The sequence below is a fragment of the Miscanthus floridulus genome, chromosome 6 (genome assembly GCF_019320115.1).
Source record: "Miscanthus floridulus cultivar M001 chromosome 6, ASM1932011v1, whole genome shotgun sequence".
In the NCBI taxonomy this organism is placed as follows: Eukaryota; Viridiplantae; Streptophyta; class Magnoliopsida; order Poales; family Poaceae; genus Miscanthus; species Miscanthus floridulus.
In genome coordinates, this window is record NC_089585.1 from 17341733 (window position 1) to 17367085 (window position 25353).

The following is a 25353-nucleotide window of genomic DNA, read 5'->3' on the forward strand; positions in this document are numbered from 1 at the left end:
AGTAATAAGGATTCCCCAAGCCGTAGTACCTGCAAAACGACTCTAGCTCTTATATACAGAAAAAAAAACAGAAAACACTATTTTCACTTGAAAATCAAAATTACTTGTAAACGCACCCTAAGGTGTTGTATTAGTTCTTCTGCTTTGCCTATATTGAGAAATGATTGCGTAAAAAAAATCTGGATTCGTGTTGTACTGGAGAGAACTTGGCGGGTCTCCTTATAAAAGAATTTAGGCCCTGTTCATTTCTCTTATAATCCGTCTTTTTTAGCTTGTTTTTTCAGCCGGAACAGTGTTTTTCTCTCACAGTAAATCAGCCAGAACAGTATTTCGGCTTGTTTTTTCAACGAATCGAACGGGCCTTAATTGAGTGTGCAAAGTCTGTTTTTAGGTTGACGGAGACATTAAACTAAATCCTTGTTAACCGTGATTGGGATGGGAATCCAACCTTGAGAGTGCCTTCTATCGGCTTTATTTTTCTTCATCGGAATATTTATGATGCGCAACAAGTATCATTAGATTAATAACGGAATATATTTTCATAATAAACATATTAAGAATATATAAAAAATATTAACTTTTTGAAATGTATAGTTATTTTGGAATGAAGTACAAACTTAGAGTGTTATCACAAGTGTTAAACGATAAACAGACGGCCACTTGCTGTTTAGCCATCATTTGGCCTAATCGGACACTCAGACAGGTAAAACGGTTGTTTAAATGAAAACGATGTATCACTATATGACATTTAATTAAATGATGTGCAAACGAGCTAAACGACCGTTTTAGACTAACAGCATATGAACACGTACGTGGTACTGAGGAAGGGTGTTTCTTCCTTCTTTTTTTGTGCTCCGTTTGCCATTGTTTTTGTCGCTAGTAGTTTAGAGAGATCACTACGGATATTTTTACAAATATAAATTCTCCATTATTTTAGGCTGTGCTGCGTGCATCTCACATTTGGCGCTATTTCGGGCCAGGGGGTATTTTGGATCATGGATTGTGTTTCTGATTTATGTCTTTGGTTAAATGATGAATTATTGTCTGCTCCGAGAGCATGACAAAACAAAATGAATTACTGAGAGTACTAATCTATTACTCTTATAAAGATAAACTCGACTACCCTATTTTATCTTATACCAGAGAGTGCCACGTCATCCTTTTAATTCCCACCATTGCTGCTGATTATCCTAGCCGTTTGATGGTGATTAGTAGTAGTCACGTCATCTATGGGGCCTGGCTTCCAGCCTTCCACCGATCGACCCATCACTTATTAGCCACTCACGTCACTTGAACACCACCTCCTGCCTCTTGTGCTCCCCATCTCACCACTACGTGCTCCTATTTACCAGAATATCAGGTGAGATTTTTATAAGAATTGTAGTTTCATCTTCTCCCAAGTAACGCATATGTTTTCCCTTCGTGTCTCACATTCGTAGACAGATGAGCAACAACCACACGATCTCTTCTATTTAAACAAGCATCAGTCTTCGACTACGCAGACAAAAAATAATTCTGTGGTTCATTCATTTGCTATAGTGCTGCCTCACACTCCGACCGTCAGTACATTTCGCATCTCTCCGTTAAAAACATATCGTCCTGTTCGCTTGAGCTTGTTTGGCTTATAAGTTGTATTTTTTTAGTCAATGAACAATACTTTTAGCCATGACTTATCAGCCAAATAAGCCCAAACGATCAGGGCGATAATGGAGGATAAAAAAAAGCAGCTTCGGGTTCTCCCTTGATGCAGTATGCACATACTATCAACATCTTAATTTTGTTGCATCCATGTGTTCTTTGCTAACAACAAAAACAGTATTTCCATTCCAAGATGCAGCTGGAATCCTCCTATGCTCCTTTCCATCACTTTTCCGTCAGTTCTCCCAAGATGATAGCCGGTAGATACATGGCCGTGAATCCCGTGATGAATGAGCTCAAGGAGTTTGTGGAACTCTCAAAGGCAAATCTCTGGGTGAAGACATCATCAAACAACTGCCACATGACCATCAAATTATCACCATTAGTAACATCAATAAGTGAGAATCCTACCAGCATGTCATTTTCAGCGAGAAGGACACACAAAAATATTAAAATTTGCTCATGTGCCTATTATTAATTCTATCATGTTTGGAGAATCAGTTTATTTCTCTATATAACCACACATTTGTACGCACCGTAGTAAGTGCTTTCTTACAATTTAACTTATATGATCTTGAGTTTTTCTCCGCTTCACTCAAGCAACATAATTTTTACTACTAAAAAACTTCAATGGAGTTATCCTCTCATATTTTTCCATGAGATCCCAAATAATATTATCATACTACAGTATTCTAATTAAATATCCAACTAATTTAGTCTTTGCTTATCTGAAATTCATGTCTCTGAATTCCCACATCGAGGAATTCATCTAGTTACATGTATGCGTATATACCTTTTTGGAAAAAATTATGCGTATGTACCTGACAAATGGAAGCACACAAGGGGCAACAACGAGGGAACACACGTACACTATTACGATTAGATTTCATCCAATCATCGTGGAGAGAGAGAGAGAGAGAGAGAGAGAGAGAGAGAGAGAGAGAGAGAGAGAGGCATCAGGCATGCAAGCAATGCATGATTTTCCATCCACAGGGGCGGTAGTGTGGGGCGATGCGATGCGAATGCCATCACGGTCACAGCTCAGAGCTCACACCACGGCACCACGCCACCACCCCGGCCCGGCCCCACACTAGCTACTCGGCGGCCGGCATACTGGGTTCAGTAGCCACCCACCAGTCAGTCACCCAGCACAACAGGCACCAAACTGTCCTTGTGTGCCCGGATGCAGGAAAATGTCCAGGGAGGCTCTTCAACCTTTAGACAGCTTCAGTTTCTTCTTAGGGTGCATCTATGGCAAAAATCTCCAGGGGAGGCACTCGTGGTCATGGAGTACTAGGTAGGAGGAGAGCATATAGTCCTACTCTATGTTGCAGAGGCGTCGTCTCATGGCTTTCAAGAACCAGCCGGCCGGGCAGGGCTGCGTGGGGAGATGAGATCAATGCAAACAAATCTGAGACGACTCGGGGGCATGGCCGCCATGGCGACAAGCATGGGCTGGACCCGGACCTGGACTGGAGTGGTATCCATCCATCTGCATAGCCTAGCTTCCACGCACGCCTCAACGTACCTCATCCACGACGACGTTTGCTCCTAGCAGCATAGACGGCCGAAATCATTGGAGGAAGGAGAGGACACACGCTGCGATGCAGTGCCGCACTGTATGTCCGGCCTCTTGGCGTTCAGGCCTTCAGGGACTCGGACACTGCCGGACTGCCGCCTCTGCGTCTGCATTGACGGGGATTAAAAAAAACTCTAGCCAATACATGAACGAACAGGAGCACGTAGAATTTTCGTTGCATCGGCGATCGACAGAGCTTTCTAGATGCAGAATGGATGGTTCCGTCCCACTCCGATCCCCACGGGGTAGGCCAAATTAAAGGCAGTGAACGCACACACACAAATAGTACCACAAGGCTGAAGGCTCCATTGCCGTACGGCCAGCTCCCCCAGCATCGATCGATCTGCATCGAAATCTTGCTGCCTCGCCTGGAGGTGCGCGTCCGGATTCGAGACCGGACGAGAACGATCCACTGCCAACCGCTTGGTGGTCATGTGTTTGCATTATTGGTTCTAGTCTCTTGTAGATGAACTGATGAAGTGGCTTAAGCCAATCTCAATGGAAGTTTCGTAGAGTTTCATGGACATTAAATATGCTGACATGATACTGTATTGATGAAGAGAGATGATAAAAGTTTTATGGGAATAGAGAGAGTTTCATGGAGATAAAACTCTTCTACACTGTTTTCAAAATATGAGTGTGTTGGAAAATAAGGCATGAAACCCATTGAGACTTGCCTTATTACAAGCTATTAATGCTGAACCTCACTGCTCCGGATATTCAGGCAGGCTTTTTGTGACCAAACAATGCGACTTTTCTTTAAGCTAATGCCTAATGCCTAATGCTATGGGAAGTGGGAAAAAAATGAGCCACTAGTTCGTTCAGGCATGAGACAGACAGAATCATCTCCTCGGCAATTACTATAGTTCAGCCAGAATGGTCATCTAGGGCCGGCGTATTTATGATTGTGGTGATTCCATCTTGTTTGTCAAGTATGTGGTCTTAGTAGGTCTCATCTCATGGATACCAAGAGTACGCGTGGAAAGCCGCATGCAGCAGCCGATCGAGGCAAAGATCGGACCAGACTGAACAAGTCCTATGAAAAAAAGGTTCCTGGTTGATCACTACTTCCTGTGGACAGATCTAATTTGGACCTTGCGTCCTTCCAAACAGAAGCCTGCTGATTTCGATGGTTCATCAGATCAGTTAGCTTGTAGAGTAGTTTAAGTTACAGATAATCGGTCTCAGGCACCAGGCAGGTAATCGAGCTAGCTAGCTAGCCATGCATGGTGTCACTGCTAAAAGCAATAAGGTGGATCCTCTCCTCTCCTATCACTGTGGGACTCTTAATTATGAGCAACCATATTAACCTCAGCTAGATCTGAAGAGCCGCTAAATAAATGGCTGCAAAGTTGGGTGAGGAATGAAACAAAACTGAGCTTAATAACTGGCTCACCAAACCAGGAACATACATGTAACATCCCCCCTAAGAGCAACTCCAAGAGAGTTGCTATTCCTAGCGTGGAATCAGATTTAGAAATTTTGTGCTACAAAATAGACTCCAACAAATGTTGTATCTGGAGTTGTAAAATACCCAACCGTCTATTCCATGAATCTCGGTGGCCAAAGAAAGCTAGTGAGCGCTGCTTGCTATCTCGATTTCCCATGTGGCTTCGCACACACGCGGCCTGTTGTCGTGCTGTCTTGGCCGATCCCCGTCGCGAGTCGCCGACTCGCCGGCTGCCCTTTCCGGAGCGTGTTCCTCACCATGCTGCTCCGCCCCTTCGAGCTCCTCAAAAAATCATGCCGTGGCACTATGCAAGCTTGTCGCATCCACCATCTGAAGGAGCTCTGCCCTGCGTTGTACGTACTCGTTCCCCATCCTTGCTAGTCAGACGACGCCAATCCCTTTTCCAACCAGCTACATTCGATTTTGATAGATTGGGCGACCTCGAGTGCTAGCCAAGGCCGGCTGCAGCTGGCCATGGCCGGATGCACGGGCGTCAATATGTAGCAGGGTCACTACTGTAGCTTGGGTGCAATTAGCCAACGAGCCGAGCTACAACCGTGATGGTTGTGTCTAGGTGGCCGCTGGCCGGTCACGGAGGAAGCAAAGGCCCGGTGACGTTCCGGCAACGGACTACTGTGCCATGGTGCTTCTAAAAAGATGATGTGGCGAGCTATTTAGAAAGGTTGTTGCAGTTCACTGTCTTTTTAAGAAGTTTTCTATTTTACATAATGGCTAAATCAAAGAATTTGGCATCTATGTTTAGCACCTCTCTTGGAGATGCTCTAAAGGGCCGAACGGAATAGTGCTGGCCGTGGGGGTACTGTAGATGAGAGGGTACTGTATGCGAGCATTGTTCACCTGATGTTTAGTACGGAACTTAGGACGGCCAGACCAGCTTAAATAGGCAGGCTAAGGACGCGCAGTAATCTTTGGTTAACCGTTTTGCGTGAAGCGAGAATGAAAGCGCAAGCGGGTTGCTACGTAGGTGGGGCCCACCCCTCGGTAGAGTGGGCCTGTGCCGTGTGCCGGGCCGAGGGTGTTACAAATGGTATTAAGAGCCAACTCTCGCGGTTTCACGGACGTATGGCTCGGGAGCTCGGACAGGCTGCGCATGGCTCTGCAAGAGCATGTCACTTGGGGCGGGAAGCTGGGAATATGAACGTAGCCAAGAGAGTCGCTCCCGAGCATTTGTTCCGTATGGGTAAACTGGTTCGATAGCCCAACGAGGACGTCGAATCCTAAGGGGATGATTGTAACATCCCACCTAAATGGGACGAGCTGGGTCGAATTGAATAGTGCTAGGCCCGGGGGTTACTGCAGCTCGATACTGTGCATGTGGCTATTGTAGCATCGCGGAGCACTGTTTGCCCACGGTTTAGCACCATGCTGAGAACCGAGGGACGGCCAGACCAACTTAAATAGCCAGGCCAAGGACGCGTAGTAACATTCGGTTAACCGTTTTGGGCGAAACGAGAATGAAAGCGCAAGCGGGTTGCTACGTAGGTGGGGTCCACCTCTTGATAGAGTAGGCCTAGGCCATGTGCTGAGCCTAGGGTGTTATAATACACGACTACACCTGGATATAGGATAGCTAATAAGGTACTTCCAAGAATAATGCTAGCTTAGAACATTCAGAATATATAATGCATTCCACGCTGCATGAACAACCTCAGAACGCGAGAATGAATAGTGCAAAGTCCAAATGAAGAATTCAAGATGCCACCTCACAGTTGAGTTTTGGCCCATTATTCAGGGAATGTTTGAATGTGCAATCAAGTCCTAATTGTGGGTTTTGGTGATAATGATCACGCAATTAGAGAACTAATGAGATTTATCGAGATGACAAGCAGGAAATTTATATTCTAGGATGCTACACGAAACGGAGAAGCCCCGATTACAAATGTAGATGGCTTCAAACTCAAAGGAGATTTAAATTCTTTTATATATTGAATTTGAGTATATGAAAAGTCATACTATCAAGGGGGCACAATGCTTAAGCTAATATATGCTACCATGTGCTCAAACAACCACATGCATCTACATATTCATAGCCAAGACAATCTACACTTCACTATTATCGTTGCTATTTTGCATGGTGTGGCACTGCCGCACTTGAAGAGAGGCTCTTCCGACCCTTTGGTCACGGGCTCCGGCTCTTCTGACCCTTTGGTCGCGGGCTCCGGCTCGCCTGACCACTTGGGTGCAAGCTCTGTCTCGCCCTACCCTTGGGTGCGAGCTCTGGTGCGCCCGACCCCAAGGTCGCGGGATCCGACTCGTCCGCCCCCTTGGTCATGGGCTATGGCTCGCCCGACCCCTTGGTCGTGGGCTTTGTATTGCCCGACCTCAAGGCCGTGGGCTCCACCTCGTTCGATCTCTAGGCCGCGGGCTTCGTCTCGCCCGACCCCTTGGGTGCGGTGTTCGTTGAGGGCTAGGGTATATATATACTTTTCTCTTTCCTCTTCAACGGCTATCTACGATTTAAGTGACCGTTGTGGGCTGGGGGGTATATATACCTTTCCCCTTTCTTCCCAACGGTAACTGACCTCCTCTTCCTCACTTGAGCATGTCCAAAGCAGAGAAGGAGGTCTCTCTCTCACTCACTCCATTGTTGACCTAAAGCCCTAAGCAAATCCATTGATTTCCCCATCAATCCTTGAGAGAAAAGGGTTTAAAACTTGATTAGAGAGCAACTCCATTGATTCTCAAGTTCTAAAGAGCACTTGGTTCACTGTCGGTGTTTTGGGTCTAGCGGGTCCTCAACTGACTAGTAAAAGTGTACTGCGTGCCCCTAATCCCGGATGGTGATGCAAAGAGACATAAGGTTTATACTGGTTCAGGCAATAGGTGCCCTACGTCCAGTCTGAGAGAGCGATCTTGTATTCCTTGCACCGAGGTGCTCGTAGTAGGGGCTTACAAGCTGAGCGAGAGAGAGAGCTAGTCCTAGGTCTCTACGTGGAGCGACGTGGGTTGCTTGAGATGTTGATCTCTTGTAGTGAGGAAGCGTGTGTGTGTGTTACAGAGTGTTGTGCGTTGTTTGCCCATGTGAGTCTCTCTCTAGAAGCGGCCCTGGTCGCTCCCTTTTATAGTTGAAGGGAGGCACAGTGGCGGTACATGTATTTGCTACGTGGTGTTTTGTGAGCAGAGGCGGTATGTCCGAGCCCTGTAGTTCGTCACTGTGGCGGCATGGTCGGTGGAGCGGCCTTGTCCTCGGTGCACTAGAGCGACGCTCCGATCATGCCTGATCCTGTGCGATGTGGGAGCTCCTGTGGTGGCATGCACGCCTTCTTCTATTGGAGGCGTGCTGGTCATAATATGTTTGTCCAGCGCGGAGAGCTAAGGCTGGGTAGATGCGATGGCACGGATGTACTGACTCTAAGGATACATGAGCTTGGCCCTGTGCATGATGTGGGAGCTCCTACGGCTTGACGTAGGGCATGGCGCGTACTGCAGACGACGTGTCGGTCCTAAAGTGCTGACAACATAGAGAGCCGAGGCCCAGTCGGTGCAGAGGTTGAACCATTGTAGGGGGCTCGGTGGGCACGAGTCCCGAGGCTACAGGAGCCCGGAAGCGGATAGCCGAGGCTCAGAGGGAGCAGTTGGTTTTGTACGTCGATTCCCAGGCTACAGGGACCCGGACTTGACTTTCCATGCCGCGCTGTCCTTGGAGCAGGGTTTAGGCAGCACAGTGCAGCGCAGGTGTCAGCCGTGGGCATAGTGCCGAGCACAGCGGCCGGTAACCCCTGCCCCATCCTGTCTCGAATGGCATGGCATCGATGTGACTCCCGTCTCGTCGGCCACTCCGCTGTATCGTGCCGTCGTTTGGCTGACGTCGTGGGAGTGGTTGGACGTGTTAGTTGGATGTGATGTCCCGTCAGAGAAGTTGGTCAAGGCGACGGTGACGAGGTTGATGCCAAGCCGACCTCGAGCGAATCGGTACCTCGTCCGAGGCCTTACGGCATAGGGCCTCGGGCGAGGTGGAGAATCGGTACCTCGTCCGAGACCTTACGGCGTGGGGCCTCGGGCGAGGCGGAGAATCGGTACCTCGTCCGAGGCCTTGTGGCGCGGGGCCTCAGGCGAGGTAGAGAATCGGTACCTCGTCCAAGGCCTTGTGGTTTTGTTCTAGGATGAGCCCACTTTGGGTGAGCTCTGATATTGTTCGAGGTGGGCCGGGTGGTCCAGCCGGGCCTTGGATAAGGTGGAGGTTTGCCGGTGGTTGTCTCTTGGCTTCGATATTTACAAGGTCTAAGCGATTTTTCGGTTCTTGCTTAAGGGACCCCTTTTTATAGTACCCGATAGTAGCCCTCGAGCCTCGGGGAGAGTGTGGGTGCTCTCCTTGAGATTTTGATGAGACTTGGCTCGCGGCAGCTCCTGGCGGGATGGTGTTTTGTACTCGAGGCTCCTAGCGGGATGGTGTAGCCCCCGAGGCCCTAGAGGAGTGGATTTATTCCTCTAGGGGTTTTTCTCATGTTGAGTGAGGGGTTTTATCGCATTTATCGAGCCCTGAGTGTGAGTTTGGGTCGCTGGGCCTCGGCTTGGTTGCAGGAAGAGCCCCCGAGCCTCTGCTCGGAGCAAGAGGGCGATTAGGAGTTTCCTCGTCTTTTTTGTGCGGCCCTCGCGCATCCTTTTTATTCAGAAGGAGGGGTGTTTATCGCATTTGTCGAGCCCCCGAGTGCGAGTTCGGGTCGCTGAGCCTCGGCTTGGTTACAGGAAGAGCCCCTGAGCCTCTACTCGGAGCAAGAGGGTGATCAGGAGTTTCTCTATCTTTTTTGTGTGGCCCTCGCGTATCCTTTTCGTTCGGAAAGAGGGTGGAGTATGCTAGGCTACCCTCGGTGGGCGAGCAGTGACACCTCTAGTGAGCTGTTACCGGGTAAGTCCGAGTGGAGGCCCATACCCCATTCGATAGGGGTGGGCTAGTGGTCCAGAGACGCACTCCAAAAGTACTAGATGGCTTCTCTAGTGGGTCCTAGGGCCATTCGATTGGCCCCGAGGGCTCGGTGCCTCCCTATAATGGGATCCCATTCAGAGACCTCCCTTCCGGTCTCGGACATGACTTAGGGCATCCCAAGCAATTGCTTGCTTAGGCCTTGGCCATGTACGGGCTTGCCCATAGTCATCCCTATCTCTGTTTGTCCTAGGGCAGCTGTCGAGACCCTCGGGGGCCCAGCCTTCGAACCCCTGGACCGTAACAGGCTCGGTGAATAGTTCCTTAATCTAAAAGAAATCGGGTGGGGGATATTCCCTTCCATCGGCTGATGACGGCGGGTGCGCCTTTTGAGGTAGTTTCTCGGGGAGACGGAACGACGCCTGCCGTTGCTATGGTCGAATGCGACGTGACATCTGTGGATGGGACGCTACTGTGTGCGCGTGGTTAATAAGAAGAAGGTGGATGCGTGGGTGGTTCGATCTGATTCGGATTAACTGCGCTAGATCTGAGGGAAACTTCCCTGGTTTTGTCACCCGTCTGTTTTGCCCTCTTCCCTCCCTCATAAATACATGACGAGCTGCGCCCCGCCCCTCCTTACCTTGCCTACGTTCACCCTTTCTGCCCTTGAGCGGTTGCTAAGAACAAAGGAAGAGAGCGCCGTGGAGAAGAAGGGAGAAGGGGGAGGAAAGGAGAGAGAGAGATAACAAGAGCACGCCTTACCATCATAGCCACATTCTCCACCGCACCCATGGTCGGCGGCGCTGTTGTCCTCCAGGCAGATCCTTGGGGTTCGTCCGACGTGTCCGCGGCGATGTTGTAGTCGCTCGTCGACGACGGTCTCCTCCGCTCGGTCACCGACCCTAACAGACCGGAGTGGATTGCTCTGGGGGAGGAGTCAGAGCTGAGGCCATGCGATGGCTACATCATGAGCTTCATGGCCTTCCACGAGCGCGGCCTCGGCTTACCGGCGGACCGGTTCATGCGGGCGCTCCCGCATTACTACGGTATGGAGCTCCACAACTTCAACCCCAACTCCATCGTGCAGGCAGCCATCTTCATCGCCGTCTGCGAGGGGTACCTAGGCATCGCCCCCCACTGGGAGCTATGGCACCACTTCTTTCGAGCGGGGCTACACTCTCCAATTGCGCCAAGATAGGCAGGCCTTCTACATCCCGGCCCAGCTCACGTCGTCCAACTGCTGCTGGTACAACAGCTGGTTCTACCTCCGCAATAATGACGGTGGGCTTCCCCCCTATACTGGGCGGGTTGTGGAGAGCCAGCCAGAGAGGTGGAGGTACGGCGTCCCGTTGGCTGATCAGCCCAAGCTACAGCCGCTCCTGAAGGCACTAGAGAGGCTACGTAGCCATGGCCTTATGGCGGCCGTGGTCATGGTGGCCTTCCACTACCGGAGGGTGCTACCGCTGATGGCTCGACGGCAACGCCTGTTCGAGATGACACTAGGTGAGCCAATCGACGGCATCTGGTTGTCCGCTGTTGCTCTTTTCGACGAGGAGATTCTGTGTTGGCTGAGAGAGACGGTGGAGGGGCGGTCGAGTCTCCCTTATAGCGTCATCGTAACGCCGATCCCCTATCGATGGGCTTGGGGGGTTTCTCAAAAAATTAGAACAACCAAAGAACGCTTCTTTATTGTATTTCGAGAAATAATCTATACAATGCTTGGGAATTTAAGGGTAGAAGCGACGTAGCTGTTCTATGTTCCAAGCGTTGGTGAGGATTTCTCCCTTCTTGTTGGCTAGCTTGTAGGTCCCAGGCTTTAGCACTTGGGCGACGATGTACGGCCCTTCCCATGGCAGGGTCAGCTTGTGGCGGCCCTTATTGCTCTGCCTCAGTCTCAGCACCAGGTCACCCACTTTCAGGTCTTGGCTTCGAATGCGTCGAGCTTGATAGCATCGTAGGGCTTGCTGGTACTTGGCCGAGTGTAGCAGCGCAACGTCTTAGGCTTCCTCTAGTTGGTCGAGGGCGTCCTCACGGGCAGTGCGGTTGCTTTGCTCGTTGTAGGCCTATAGCCTCGAGGAACCATACTCCAAGTCAGTGGGGAGGATGGCCTCGGCTCCATAGACTAGGAAGAATGGTGTGAACCCCGTGGCTCAGCTCGGAGTGTTCCTTAGGCTCTAGATGAGTTCGGCAAGCCATTTCTTGCCAAATTTCTTCAACCGGTTGTATATTCTTGGCTTGAGACCCTGTAGGATCATGCTGTTGGCACGTTCCACTTGGCCGTTTGTCCTAGGGTGTCCTATGGCCAACCAAGCCACATGGATGTGGTGGTCGTCGCAGAACGTTAGGAACTTGTGGCCGATGAATTGTGTCCCATTGTCAGTGATGATGGTGTTTGGAACCCCGAACCTGTGGATGATATCAGTGAAGAACAGCACCACTTGCTTAGATTTGATTCGAGTGATCGGACGAGCCTCGATCCACTTGGAGAACTTGTCAATAGCTACCAGCAAATGGGTATAGCCCCTAGGTGAAACGACCTGATTTCCACGAAGGGAAATCCACAGATTCGAAGTGTAATAAGACCATTGTAGATCATATTACCTAAATTTCTGGTCGAATACCACATCCATACAATGATAATATCAGAGTACAAATAGTGCAGAATTACATAATTTATTACATCACCGCATTGGCGGAATCAAAAGTAGCATTCATTCAGAACAGCTTGAAGATAAGATCGTCAAACTCGAGCGTAGGAATGAATCCCTTAACCGTCAAACTCCTCGGAGCTATACTCCTCAGCAGAACCTGTGCGCCAAAATTTATCAGTACGATTTGTACTGGCCACTCCCACCCTATGAGCATTGCTTTGTGAAAATTGGATGCAAGTTGGATATAATCAAAAAGGAACCTATAAAGCTGGGGTTTCCTAATGTATTAGCATATCATGTGTATAATAATAGTTGGTCAAGTTTTAACACCATTCCCACACATTCCACCCCATTCCCGTCCAGAGCCAGGTTTTGATCCAGGGATCGATATACCACCATCTCCACACCATCACCATACCATCGCTCAGTTGATAGGCCAACTCCCTCTCGGCACTGCCTCAAGGCTCGTAGCCCTTGGCTATGACCGACACTCTCTCACGAGGGAAGAAGAGAAGGACTCATCTCATTATCTAGTTTTAAGCGAAACCCAGGAAAGGTCCATAGCCGACAAGTTGGCACATGTATCGATCGATCAACCATACTCTCTTCAGAGATTTTACATAACCACAAGATCTACCTTCTTTGCTGACCGTCGTCAACTGGGCTGATTCCGGCCACTTGCTAGCCTAGGATAGTGCCACTCTACCATTCTGCCCTGGTACACCCCAAGTCTAGTCTGGGGTGGCTAAAACTGTGAGTCATGAGCTGGGTCCACAAGGTCTCCATGAAGTCTCAGAAGGGTGTGGGGGAAATCCTCCGCGCCCCGTACCTCCTTACACTGTCCGCTATCAACCTAGCAGTAGTGGCAATATCCTACCAAGTAGTCCAGTCGTCCCGCACCATATAGGGCGAGTGGTACGTAAGGCTTCCTAGTGATTCTGAGTACTAGTAAGTCCTTAGGGATGACCAAGCTAGAATGTCTTCATCAGGGTTTCCCTTTACCGTGCCACCATAGCACCTCCATCCCGGGATCCTCCCATCATAGGTTCACACCCAGGACCACCTCATACACCATTTACCCACCACAGGTATCCATTTCTAGGGGTGCCCAGGTAGCACCCCATGGCAAGACTTGCCCTAGGCTGGTCGTATACTCCAACTTGGTCGACACAACCCTCACCCTCTACACACCCATGTCACACACGCAGCACTCTCCCCATAGTCCAGATAACACCACGCATTAATGTATTATAAGCATAGTAGAAGTACAAGCAAATGAAATATAGCAGTAAGCGTGTGTCTAGCCTAATAGCAGGGTATGTAGGGGTAAGGTTGCGTCAAGGTAGAGGCCATCAAGTAAGCATACTACAATGCAAGTCCTATCAAGGTATGATTATAACAGTAAGGTAAAGCAATAGCAGTTCTATATTAGCCATGCGTAATAGGTGCTACGAGATTGGATGGGATGTGGAACCTTCAGTGTAGTCATCTCCGTACTCCTCATGGTACTCACGATCCTCGTCCGTCTGGTTCTCCTCCGAGTCTGTATATGTTCGAATTATAGTCACGTTAGCGACGTTTATAGAATAGCACAAAGAAGCAATGAAAATTCAAAAGAGCCCAATGCACTCAAACATGGGTTTATTGCGTAAAGCTCAATTTTAGATGAATTTTGGTCCTGGTTTCATATTTTTCTGAGGTCGTATGAATTAGTTATGAATTTTTGAAGTTTAATTCATCTCTGAAAATGGAAAAGGCTGAATTAATCCTGGGCTGACATGTGTCACACTGTGACTGGTCCATGTGGCATGCTAACGTCAGCATGACGTCATCAGAGCTAAAACCACGGCTGATAGGTGGGTCCCGCTGACGTCATCACGACATCAGCATGACGTCATCAATTCCGACAGGTGGGGCCAGGGCTCTTGGGTCGCTGACATGTGGGTCCGGTCAAGGTCAACGTCAAGTCAATAGGCGAGTTAACGGGCAGCGGGTCATAGTCACTGACATGTGGGGCCAGAGCTACTGACGTCAGCAGCTGACGTCACTGTGACATCATCATGACGTCACCTCGGCTGTGTTGTTACTGACAGGTGGGACATGCGTGACGTCGTCATGACATCAGCATGATGTCACTTACTGCCAAGTGGGTCCAGAGTCTCTCTGTCACTGACATGTGGGCCCGGTCAACAGTCAACGCTGACCGGTCAATGGTCAACCAAATTGGGTCTTGACTGAGCTTTGGTGGGCCTAGATGGGGCTGGATTTGGGCCAGGCTCAGCCCGTCACGTGTCGTGCTGCGAAGGATGCCACATGGCATAGTTGGGCTCCCAGTGGGCCTCTAACGGGCTTTGGTTCATAGGCACGGTCCACGGTGGACTCAGGAGCGCTGGTCCATGGACCGCAGGCAGGTCTATGGTGGACCGCGTCCATGCGGGCACAGGCTGTGCGGTGCATCGTGCACCCGGTGCACGTGGTGACGAGAGGCTCCGCCCCCTGTTTCTCCACCGGTGTTCTGCCGGAGCAGAGCTCTCGTCGGCGGCGAGGCCGTGCGTGAGGGCTCCCTGGTGGCTCGGCTGGGCGGATAAAGGCCTCTACGGATCCATGGGGGCACAACGAGGGCATCCAGGGGCTCAAGGCAGGGCTTCGGGTCTCCATGTGGCTGGTAGGGGCACTATGGCGTCCGCGGCGGCACGGTGACGATGGCAGGGCATGCTGGAGCGCTATGGGGATGGCGCGATTGCAGCAGCAAAGGCCAAACATATGGTGCGCGTGAGCATCACGGTGCTCCAGCGGGCTCGTCGGGCAGGTCGAAGGGACTTCCAGAGCCCCCAGTGGCTTTGGCCACAGTGGCGGCTTGATTTGGTCACGACGGCGGTCCGGTGGTAACGGTGAGCAGAGGGTGGTGCGTGGGCTCACCTTTGGTGTCAAAGATGAAAGGATGGCAGTGCAGTGGCGGGTCGTGGCCATGTCGAGACAAAGCCGTGTAGTGCCGAGCAGCGTCGACATGGTGGATCGAGGCGTCGTCCTCCGCTGCGGCGACACCGGCAACATCGAGCGGCTTCGGCGCTCCTTCTTCTTCCTCTATCCCCTCTCTCTCTTGGCTCGGGTGTGCAGTGGATGGCCACAAGGTGGCAGCGGGCATGGGAACATGCTTGGGCAACCGGGGCTGAGGCTTTTATAGCCGAAGCTCGGCCATGGCATGGAGCGAGCGGCTGGGGATGGCCAAGGGGCACGCGGAGGGCTGTGATCACGTCAAGGCTAGGGCTATGGGGTAGCGACGCGGCCGTGGGTGTGATGGCGAAACTGATTTCACGTTCCTTGGTCAACAAGGTAGGGGACAGGGAGGCGACATGGTCACGGCTTGGCCATGGCCATGGCAGGCATGCACGGCAGCGGTCATGCACCCATCCAACGTGCCTCGTAGTCGGTTGTGAGGCACGGACGGTGGAGAGGGGCCAAGGCAGCAACAGATTTTTCCCAGGGCACCCGTGCTCTGTTTTCCGATTGCAGAGGAGGGGACCAAGGAGGGGGATGACATCGAGGGTCCATTCATCAGCGAAACAGGGGAAAAAGATGGCATGGTGGCATGCGGGCTAGCTGCGTGGGCCGCACATGGTCGGGCCAGGCCTGCTTGCGGCTGCGCATGGGCCAGCGAAGCCGAGAGGGCGAGCTAGGCCGGCTGGCGGTAGAAGGCAGGCTGGGCTGACTTGGTTGCTTGGGCTACGAGGCTAGCTCCTCCTTTTCTGTTTTTCTTTTCCTTTTTCCATTTTTGCTTTATGCTTCATACATGTGTATATAAATCAAAGTAGCATGTTGCACCCATGGTATAATGTCCCATGGTGAAAAATGTTGGTCATGGTATATGTTTGGGGTATCGGTTCCATGTTAATATAATTATTTATTGTAGTATTAAATATTTGGTGGCTTTTATTAATCACTACATAATCTAATAAAATCCAAATCACCATGTTGAATATTATGCAACTTGATGTATGCTATGTGGTAAATTCAAGGTGATGAGGTGAGATACTTGTGCAAGTCATGTAGGTTTAGTTAGTGCAAGGCTAGGGGTTTTCCTACATGCCACATCATCACTCAAGGGTTTTAAAGAAAAAATTTTGTAGTTGGGATTTTTGGTGTGTGGATTTTTGGGTTGTTACACTGGGGGCCTTCTGCAGAGGCCCAACCATGTCCAGCCCCACACGGCGAATGACCATATAATGGGGATGGTTTGAAGGGCTTGGGCCAGAAGGTGCATCTGCCGCGTATAGTACTGGCATCCATCGCAGGAGCGTACCAGCTTGGTGGCGTCAGCAACCGCCGTTGGCCAGTAGAACCCTTGGTGGAAGGCGTTTCTAACGAGCGTCCAAGGCGCGGCATGGTGCCCGCAGGCTCCTGCGTGCAAGTCCCAAAGTAGGGCTTGGCATGCCTCAGTGGTGATGCACCGTTGGAGGATGCCAGATGGGCTTCGCCTGTACAACTCGTCGTTGCTGAGGATGTAAGTTTTGGCTCATCGCGCAAGCCGTCGAGCTTCGGTCCTGTCTGCAGGAAGCTCTCCTCGAATGAGGCAATCAAGGAACGGGACTCGCCAGTCTGTGCCCTAGTCGGCCTCAGGAGGTTCCGAGTTGATTTCCATGGCCTCGGGCTCGGTCGCAGGGGTCTCGGTGACAGGGGAGGCCTCGGGCCCTATGGTGGGCTCGACCGGTGGGCCCTCTTCCGCCGCCGAGGTATAGTCGATGGAAGGCTTGTGGAGGTCTCCGGTGAAGATGTTCGGGGGGACCAGGGCCTGTGTCGACGCCATCTTTGCCAGTTCGTCCGTGGCCTTGTTGAATTTTCGCGCAATGTGGTTGAGTTCGAGGCCGTCAAACTTGTCTTCTAGGCGACATACCATCTTGCAGTACACCTCTATTTTGGGGTCATGGTAGCTCGACTCCTTCATCTCTTGATCGATGATGAGCTGCGAATCGCCCCATATGTCGAGACGCCGTACTCCAAGTTCGATGGCGATCTGCAAGCCGTTGACGAGGGCTTCGTACTCGGCTACGTTGTTGGAGGCGGCGAAGTTGAGCTGGATCATGTAGCGCATGTGCACTCTGAGGGGTGAGATGAAGAGTAGACCCATGCCTGCCCCGGTCTTCATCAGGGACCCATCAAAGTACATGGTCCAACATTCCACCTGGATTTGAGCAGGTGGCAGTTGGGTGTCAGTCCACTCAGCCACAAAATCGGCCAAGACCTAGGATTTAATTGCTTTCTGAGGCGCAAAAGACAGGGCTTCCCTCATGAGTTCCATGACCCACTTGGCTATCCTACCCGAGGCCTCCCGGTTCTGGATTATCTCTCCCAGAGGGAAAGACGACACCACGGTCACCGGGTGGGACTCGAAGTAGTGACGCAGCTTGCGCCGAGCCAAGACTATGGCGTAGATCAGCTTCTGGATGTGGGGGTAGCATATCTTAGTCTCGGAGGGCACCTCGCTGATGAAGTAAACAGGTCGTTGGATGGGTAGAGCATGCCCCTCTTCCTGCCTCTCGGCCACTACGGCCGCGCTGACCACTTGGGTCGTTGCGGCGACGTAGAGTAAGAGGGCCTCGCCCTTGGTCGGCGGCACCAGGATGGGAGGATTGGTGAGCAGTGCCTTGAGCTTGGTGAGGGCTTCTTCGGCCTCGGGGGTCCAAGAAAAGTGTTTGGATTTTCTCAAGAGGCGGTACAGAGGCAAGCCTTTTTTGCCAAGGTGCGAGATGAAGCGGCTCAGGGCCGCAAGGCATCCCATAACCCTCTGCACTCCCTTGAGGTCTTGGATTGGTCCCATGTTGGTCATGGCCGAGACCTTCTCTAGGTTGGCCTCGATGCCACGCTCCGAGACTATGAATCCCAAGAGCATGCCTCGGGGGACCCCAAAGACACACTTCTCGGGGTTGAGCTTGATGCCCTTCTCTCTAAGGCATTTGAAGGCTATCTCCAAGTCATCGACGAGATCACTGGCCTTCTTGGACTTGACCACGTTGTCGTCCACGTAGGCCTCGATGGTTCGCCCGATGTGCTCGCCAAAGACCTAGGTCATGCACCGCTGGTATGTGGCCCCTATGTTTCTGAGGCCGAATGGCATAGTCACATAGCAGTACATGCCGAATGGGGTGATGAAAGAAGTCATGAGCTGGTTGGATTCTTTCATCTTGATTTGATGGTAACTGGAATATGCATCCAGGAAAGATAGGGTTTCGCATTCCGCAGTGGAGTTAATGATTTGGTCGATTTGAGGTAATGGGAATGGGACTTTTGGACATGTTTTATTCAAACCGGTGTAGTCTACACACATCCTCCACTTCCCATTTTTCTTCTTAACTAGTACAGGATTAGCTAACCACTCTAGATGGGACACATCCTTGATAAATCTGGCTGCCAAAAGCTTTTGCACCTCTTCACCGATGGCCCTACGCTTTTTCTCATCAAATCGGCGTAGGCGCTGCTTCACCGGTCTGGAGCCGGCTCGGATGTCCAAGGCATGCTCGGTGACCTCCCTTGGTATGCCCGGCATGTCCGAGGGACTCCACACGAATACATCGGCATTCATGCGGAGAAAGTCGACGAGCACGGCTTCCTATTTGCTGTCGAGGGTGGCGCTGATCCTCAGCGCCCGGTCGTTGGAGCAGGTGGGATTGACCGGGACAAGCTTGACGCCTCTGTGGGCTCGAAAGTCCTGGCACGACGCTTGGAGTCAGGAGCCTCGCTACCAAGTCAATCGAGGTTGACGATGAGGGTCTCGGCCTCCACGAGAGCCTCAGCGTACTCGATGCATTCGACGTCGCAGTCGTATGCATGCTCGTACGTGGACTCAACAGTGATGACACCATTGGGGCCTGGCATCTTGAGCTTGAGGTAGGTGTAGTTGGGGATCACCATGAACTTGGCGTAGCATGGGTGCCCCAGGACGGCGTGATAGGTCCCCTTGAACCCAACCACCTCGAAGGTGAGGACCTCCTTGCGGTAGTTGGAGGGAGTGCTGAAGTAGACGGGCAAGTCGATGCGCTCGAGGGGTCACGTGCGTTTCCCTGGCACGATGCCATGGAAGGGCGCGGCATTGCCTCGGAGCCATGACTGGTCGAGCTCTAGGAGCTCCAGGGTGTTGGCGTAGAGGATGTTGAGACCACTGCCTCCATCCATCAACACCTTGGTGAGCCGGGTGTTGCCAATGATCGGGTCGATGACGAGTGGGTACTGCCCGGGGTTTGGGACATAATCGGGGTGGTCATCCCGATCAAAGGTGATCGCCTCCCGAGACCAGTCGAGGTACCAGAGAGTGGCTACCTTAACCGAGAAGACCTCTCGGTGCTCCTTCTTTCACTGACGCACCGTGAGGCACGCTGAAGGCCCACCAAAGATCATGAAGGCGTTGTGCACCTCGAGGAACCCGTCATCCTTGTTGTTGTCCCTATCGATGGCGCCCTTCTTCTTGGCATCGTCGTTGGGGAGCCCAAGCATGGCATAGTAACACTGGAGCATGGTGCACTCTTCGAGGGTATGCTTTACCGGGCCCTGGTGGTAGGGGCAGGGCTTCTTAAGCATGTCGTCAAAGAGCTCGGGGCCTCTAGCGGGACCTCGAGGATTCTTGCAATCTACGATCGCAACTAGATTGGCCTCGAGGACCACCTGCTTCCCCTGACGACCCTTTTTCTTTTTCTTGGGGAGGTGGGGGGTCGAGGCCCCGGGGGCCTCGTCCCTCCGCTTCCCCTTGGCGTCGTTGTTGGGGAAGATGGCCCCGACAGCCTCTTCGCCCGAGGCGAAGTTGGTGGCGATGTCGAGGAGCGCGACCACCATGATCGGTACATTCTGGCCTAACTCTCGAACCAGGTCTCGACAGGAGGTGCCGAAGAGGAATGCCTGGACAATTTCTGAGTCGCCGACGCTGGGCAACTTGGTGCATTGCTTGGAGAAGCGTCGGATGAAGTCTCGGAGAGACTCGCTCGGCCTCTGGCGACAACTCTTGAGGTCCCAGGAGTTCCCAGGGCGCACGTATGTGCCCTAGAAATTCTCGACAAAGACCTTTACCAAGTCGCGCCAGTTGTTGATCTACAAGGGAGGGAGGTGTTTGAGCCAGGCTCGCACCGAGTCTAACAGGAACAAGGGGAGGTTGCGGATGATGAGCAGGTCATCGTTCGCGCCGCCTAGCTGACAAGCCAGGCGGTAATCGGTCAGCCATAGCTCGGGGTTGGTCTCGCCGTTGTACTTTGAGAGGTTGGCCAATTGCCGAAACTAGGCCGGGAAGGGGGCGCCGCGGATGGCCTTGCTGAAGACTCGAGGGCTAGGTGGCCCAGGAGAAGGACTGTGGTCCTCCCCACTATCGTAGCGACCGCCTCGGTGCGAGTGGTAGCCTCGGGCGGGCCCATTGTTGTCGTGGCGCCGTCGCCTGCTGACCACATTGTGGTCACCTTGCGCCTCGCGTCGATCGCTGAGGTGGTCGTGCACCGAGGGGGCCTTGTTGGCTATTGGTGCCCGAGCAGGCTCGGGACAGACCGAGGCCTCTCTATCCTGCCAAGGCGGTGCTGCGGGTAGTTCTGAGGCGCCCCCACACCGTCGAGAGACAGAACTTTTGGCCTGCTGTACTGTGGCGGTCTCGAGGAGGTCTCGGAGCTTGCCGTGGACCTGTCGCCCCTACGAGGTAGAGGGCTCGGGCATCGTCTGGAGTAGCATCGCTGCTGCCACGACGTTCTGGCTAGCGCGATTGAAGATAGGGGATTGCTCGCCCCCTTCGTCGTTGTTGATGTGGTGGTTGACGTCGTGAGCCCTCCGCCGGGCTGCTCCGCCATCACCGTGACCCCGCTGCTCTTGCTCGAGAGTGTCTCGGAGCTGCTGTAGAAGGAGTCGGTCTTGTTTGACCTGGGCCCAAAGCTCACAGAGCTGCTCTAGGTCTACGCATGGAGGTGTGGTGTCGCCTGCCCCCTCGTAGGGCGAGGAGCGATTGCCTACCCCTTCATCCTCATTGCTCGCGCTCGGCACCCCGAGCTCAACGTTGAAGCACTCACGAGTGGGATCATAAGTGCCTTCGTCATCGGAATCGAAGTAGCCGAAGCAGTAGTCGCTCGTGGCCATGAAGCGGCGCATGGCTTTAGGGTCGCAAAGCCTAGAGAAGTCTGCTCCGGCCCACGCCTCGTCCTCCTCCGAGGAGTCAACGTGGGTGTGGGTCAGAGTTGTGGCGATGAGGTCGAGGGCAAAATGTTGGTGGCATCCTGGGGGCCCTGTGTGAGCGAAAGCGTAGGCGGCGGTGGCATTGCCCAACCCGAAGGGGTACGGGGATGATGTCACCGCTGGGCTCCGCTCTGCCGGAGTCGACTCCTCAGGAGGTGGTGGGGCAGAGCTTGATGGCAGGGCGTTGCTGCGTGCCGCCGGCGTCTTTCCCTTGCCCAGGCTTAAGCCAAATAGGTCCTTGGCTAGGGACTTTGTACCAGCAGCCGGGTATGAGATACTGGCAGAGCGTGGTGCATCGCCCTGAGCTCACACGGTGTCGGGGTGGTCCCGCCCGCGTCGTGCCTATCGAGCGCGACGAGAGCGGCGGCCTAGGCGCCGCCTGTGCCTAGGCTGTTGGTGCGTGATGTTGTCGTCGGTCGATGGGGCTCTGGGTGGGAGGAGTACCATATCGTACTCATATCCTAGAGACATGAACTCTAGGCTCCCGAACCAGATCACCGTGCCGAGACGCAGTGGTCGCACGGGGTCTGCCATCCAGAACTTGTTGGGATGACCAAGCTGACACGTAGTAGCTCCCCTACCTGGCGTGCCAACTATCGATGTTTTGGGTTCGGCGGGTCCTCAACCGACTAGTGAAAGTGTACTGCGTGCCCCTAATCCCGGATGGTGATGCAAAGAGACACAAGGTTTATACTGGTTCAGGCAATAGGTGCCCTACGTCCAGTCTAAGAGAGCGATCTTGTATTCCTTGCACCGAGGTGCTCGTAGTAGGGGCTTACAAGCTGAGTGAGAGAGGGAGCTAGTCTCAGGTCTCTGCGTGGAGTGGCGTGGGTTGCTTGAGATGTTGATCTCTTGTAGTGAGGAAGCGTGTGTGTGTTACAGAGCGTTGTGCGTTGTTTGCCCGTGTGAGTCTCTCTCTAGAAGTGGCCCTAGTCGCTCCCTTTTATAGTTGAAGGGAGGCATAGGGGCGGTACATGTATTTGCTACGTGGCGTTTTGTGAGCAGAGGCGGTATGTCCGAGCCCTGTAGTTTGTCACTGTGGCGGCATGGTCGGTGGAGCGGCCTTGTCCTCGGTGCACTGGAGTGACGCGTCGGTCACGTCTGATCCTGTGCGACGTGGGAGCTCCTGTGGTGGCATGTGCGCCTTCTTCTGTTGGAGGCATGCTGGCCACAATATGTTTGTCCGGCGCGGAGAGCTGAGGCTGGGTAGATGTGACGGCGCGGGTGTACTGACTCCGAGGATACAGGAGCTTGGCCCTATGCACGACGTGGGAGCTCCTGCGGCTTGACGCAGGGCATGGCGCGTACTGCGGACGACGTGCCGGTCCCGGAGTGCTGACAACGTAGAGAGCCAAGGCCCAGTTGGTGCAGAGGCTGAACCATTGTGGGGGGCTCGGCGGGCGCGAGTCCTGAGGCTATAGGAGCCTGGAAGCGGATAGCCGAGGCTCAGAGGGAGCGGTTGGTTTTGTACGTCGATTCCGAGGCTACAGGGACCCGGACTTGACTTTCCATGCTGCGCTGTCCTTGGAGCAGGGTTTAGGCAGCACAGTGCAGCGCGGGTGTCAGCCATGGGCATAGTGTCGAGCACAGCGGCCGGTAACCCCTGCCCCGTCCTGTCCCGGACGGCATGGCGTCGATGTGACTCCCGTCTTGTTGGCCACTCCGCTGTATCGTGCCGTCGTTCGGCTGACGTCGCGGGAGTGGTTGGACGTGTTAGTTGGATGTGATGTCCCGTCAGAGAAGTCGATCAAGGCGGCGGTGACGGGGTTGATGCCAAGCCGGCCTCGAGCGAATCGGTACCTCGTCCGAGACCTTGCGGGGCCTCGGGCGAGGCGGAGAATCGGTACCTCGTCCGAGGCCTTGTGGTTTTGTTCTGGGCCGAGCCCACTTTGGGTGAGCTCTGATATTGTTCGAGGTGGGCCGGGTGGTCCAGTCGGGCCTCGGATAAGGTGGGGGTTTGCTGGTGGTTGTCTCTTGGCTTCGATATTTACAAGGTCTAAGTGATTTTTCTGTTCTTGTTTAGGGGACCCCTTTTTATGGTACCCGACATTCACGTTTTGACCGGCGGTTGTGTTTGTTACTCTTAGAGCTTGGCTTCTAGCCGGCTAGAGCATCGCCCGTGGAGCTTGCCAACTTGTGTGGCAGCCCCGAGAGGTTTGTAACCATCTCTTGAAGCTAGTAACTCACCCCTTATCTTAAGAGTTAAGTCTTTTGACTTAAGAACGAGGAGGGGCTGGAAAGCTCTAAGCCTTAGTGGCTAACCTCAACAACGTGGAGGTAGGCAAGCCTTGGTGGCGAGCCGAGCCATGGGATAAATCATTGTGTCACTTGTGCTTGATTTACATTATTTGCATGACATATTGTGGTTGAGGTGATTTCTAGAGTTTAAGGCCGATCTACTTGTGTGGTATTCCCACCACTTCAGTTGTCGATCTGTGATCTACTACCCTGCAGGAAGCTAAGAAATTTACCTGATCTAAATTTCGTTGGGTAGATTTTAAACTGTGAACTAATCTCTTCTGCAGGTGCGGCAGTGCCACTATTTGAAGCGGCAGTGCCGCAGGTGAATTTGAATTCGGTTTGAGTTGAATTTTTATAGGTCCATTCACTCCCGCTCTAGACGTATCAGAGATCCTACAATGTTATGGTACAAAGTATAGTACCAAGCAATATACTATTGCTTCCCGGCCTTGGTAGCAGGAACAAACTGGCATCAAGCAACTTAATTAAATTAGACCGTGACGATGACCTCAAAACGAATGACGCAAGATTAGTATCTCAAGATCTTTAATATCTGTACCTCTATACCTTTATCAGGACCTCAACCGGCAGTAACGCAGTCTTGTTCGTTTGAATTTATCAACCTGACTTATCAGTCATTAAACAATGTTTTTCTCTCATAACAAATCAGCTTCAGTCGACTTATGAGACGTAGAAATCATCAGCCGAATAGCTCAACTTCCATTTAACACAAAGCATTTGTAGAACACCACTAGGCAATCCGGCCTTCTGGAGCCTGAACTGACATCAAAATCCCCCTAGCTTGTCCTAGCAACGTGAATGGTTGGCTAAAATTTAGCTTATGCTGATTTGTTGTGAGATGAAAATACTATTTGTTCGCTGAAAAATATGGCTGAGGTAAGCTAACAGGGCGATTGGAATTTGGAGAGGAAAAAGGAGGCGGAGACAGATGCTTGAATGCAAATTGCAGTGCCATGTGTCCGGCTCCATCCGGCGTCTTCCTACAGAGCTCGATCGGACACTAGTTTAGCAGATAGCAGGTAGCATGGCACCTGCATCTGCATTGACGTGGAGCATGGTAGCATGGCCTCCTGCATTCAATTGCAGATAATGACGTGTCCGTTCCTTTTCTATTTGTACGTGTACCACCATAGAGTTTTTGATTAAATGGCGATGTTTCAGCTTTTGGTTTCTTTTTCCTTGTAGTCAGTTGGTGGCCAAGGGAGAGCTTCTGTCGTCGTCTCGAATGGTTGGTTCCGTTGGCCGCACTTCCCCACCATGCACGGCCCACGGGGAACATGTAGCTATTTGTTTGTTTGTATTTTGCTTATAAGTTATATTTTATCGGTCAACGAATATTATTTTTTTCTTATATCAAATCAACCAACAGTACTTTTAGTCATAGATTATAAGTCAAACTAGTCTAAACGAACAGGACGATGGCAAATTGAAGGCGCCACATAGAGGCATCCATCCATGTGCAGCAGCTGCTGCTGCCTGCTGCGCTAGCTGCACGGCTCCACGGCTGCACGGCACAGCAAGCTAACGCTAGCTACTCATCTCATCGCACGGAGACGCGCGGAGGCGACAGGTGAGCGAGCGTCCGGATTGGAGACCGGACGAGAACGATCCCAGATCCAAGCTCTAATTAAGGAGTTCCTTGATCGATGCTCACTACTCCAAAACAGGAACCTGCTGGTTTCAATGGTGCTGGTCCATCACC

The 25353-nt window shown here is 52.2% G+C and overlaps 1 protein-coding gene across 5 annotated transcripts in view; it reads right to left on the bottom strand.

Annotated features, from left to right (window-relative positions):
• Window positions 1-25353, bottom strand: part of LOC136461763 (uncharacterized) — a 46273-nt gene that overhangs the window by 1152 nt on the left and 19768 nt on the right. The window contains exons 11-12 of one of the 5 annotated variants that reach the window (XM_066461070.1): window positions 13675-13743; window positions 1749-1992 (exon numbers count right to left, since the gene is read on the bottom strand). The exons of 1 other annotated variant lie outside the window; for it this stretch is intronic. In XM_066461070.1, the coding sequence (XP_066317167.1) occupies window positions 1864-1992; window positions 13675-13743 (198 nt within the window). In that variant the 3' untranslated portion in view covers window positions 1749-1863. 3 more of the 5 variants (XM_066461071.1, XM_066461074.1, XM_066461073.1) reach the window with 3 other exon arrangements.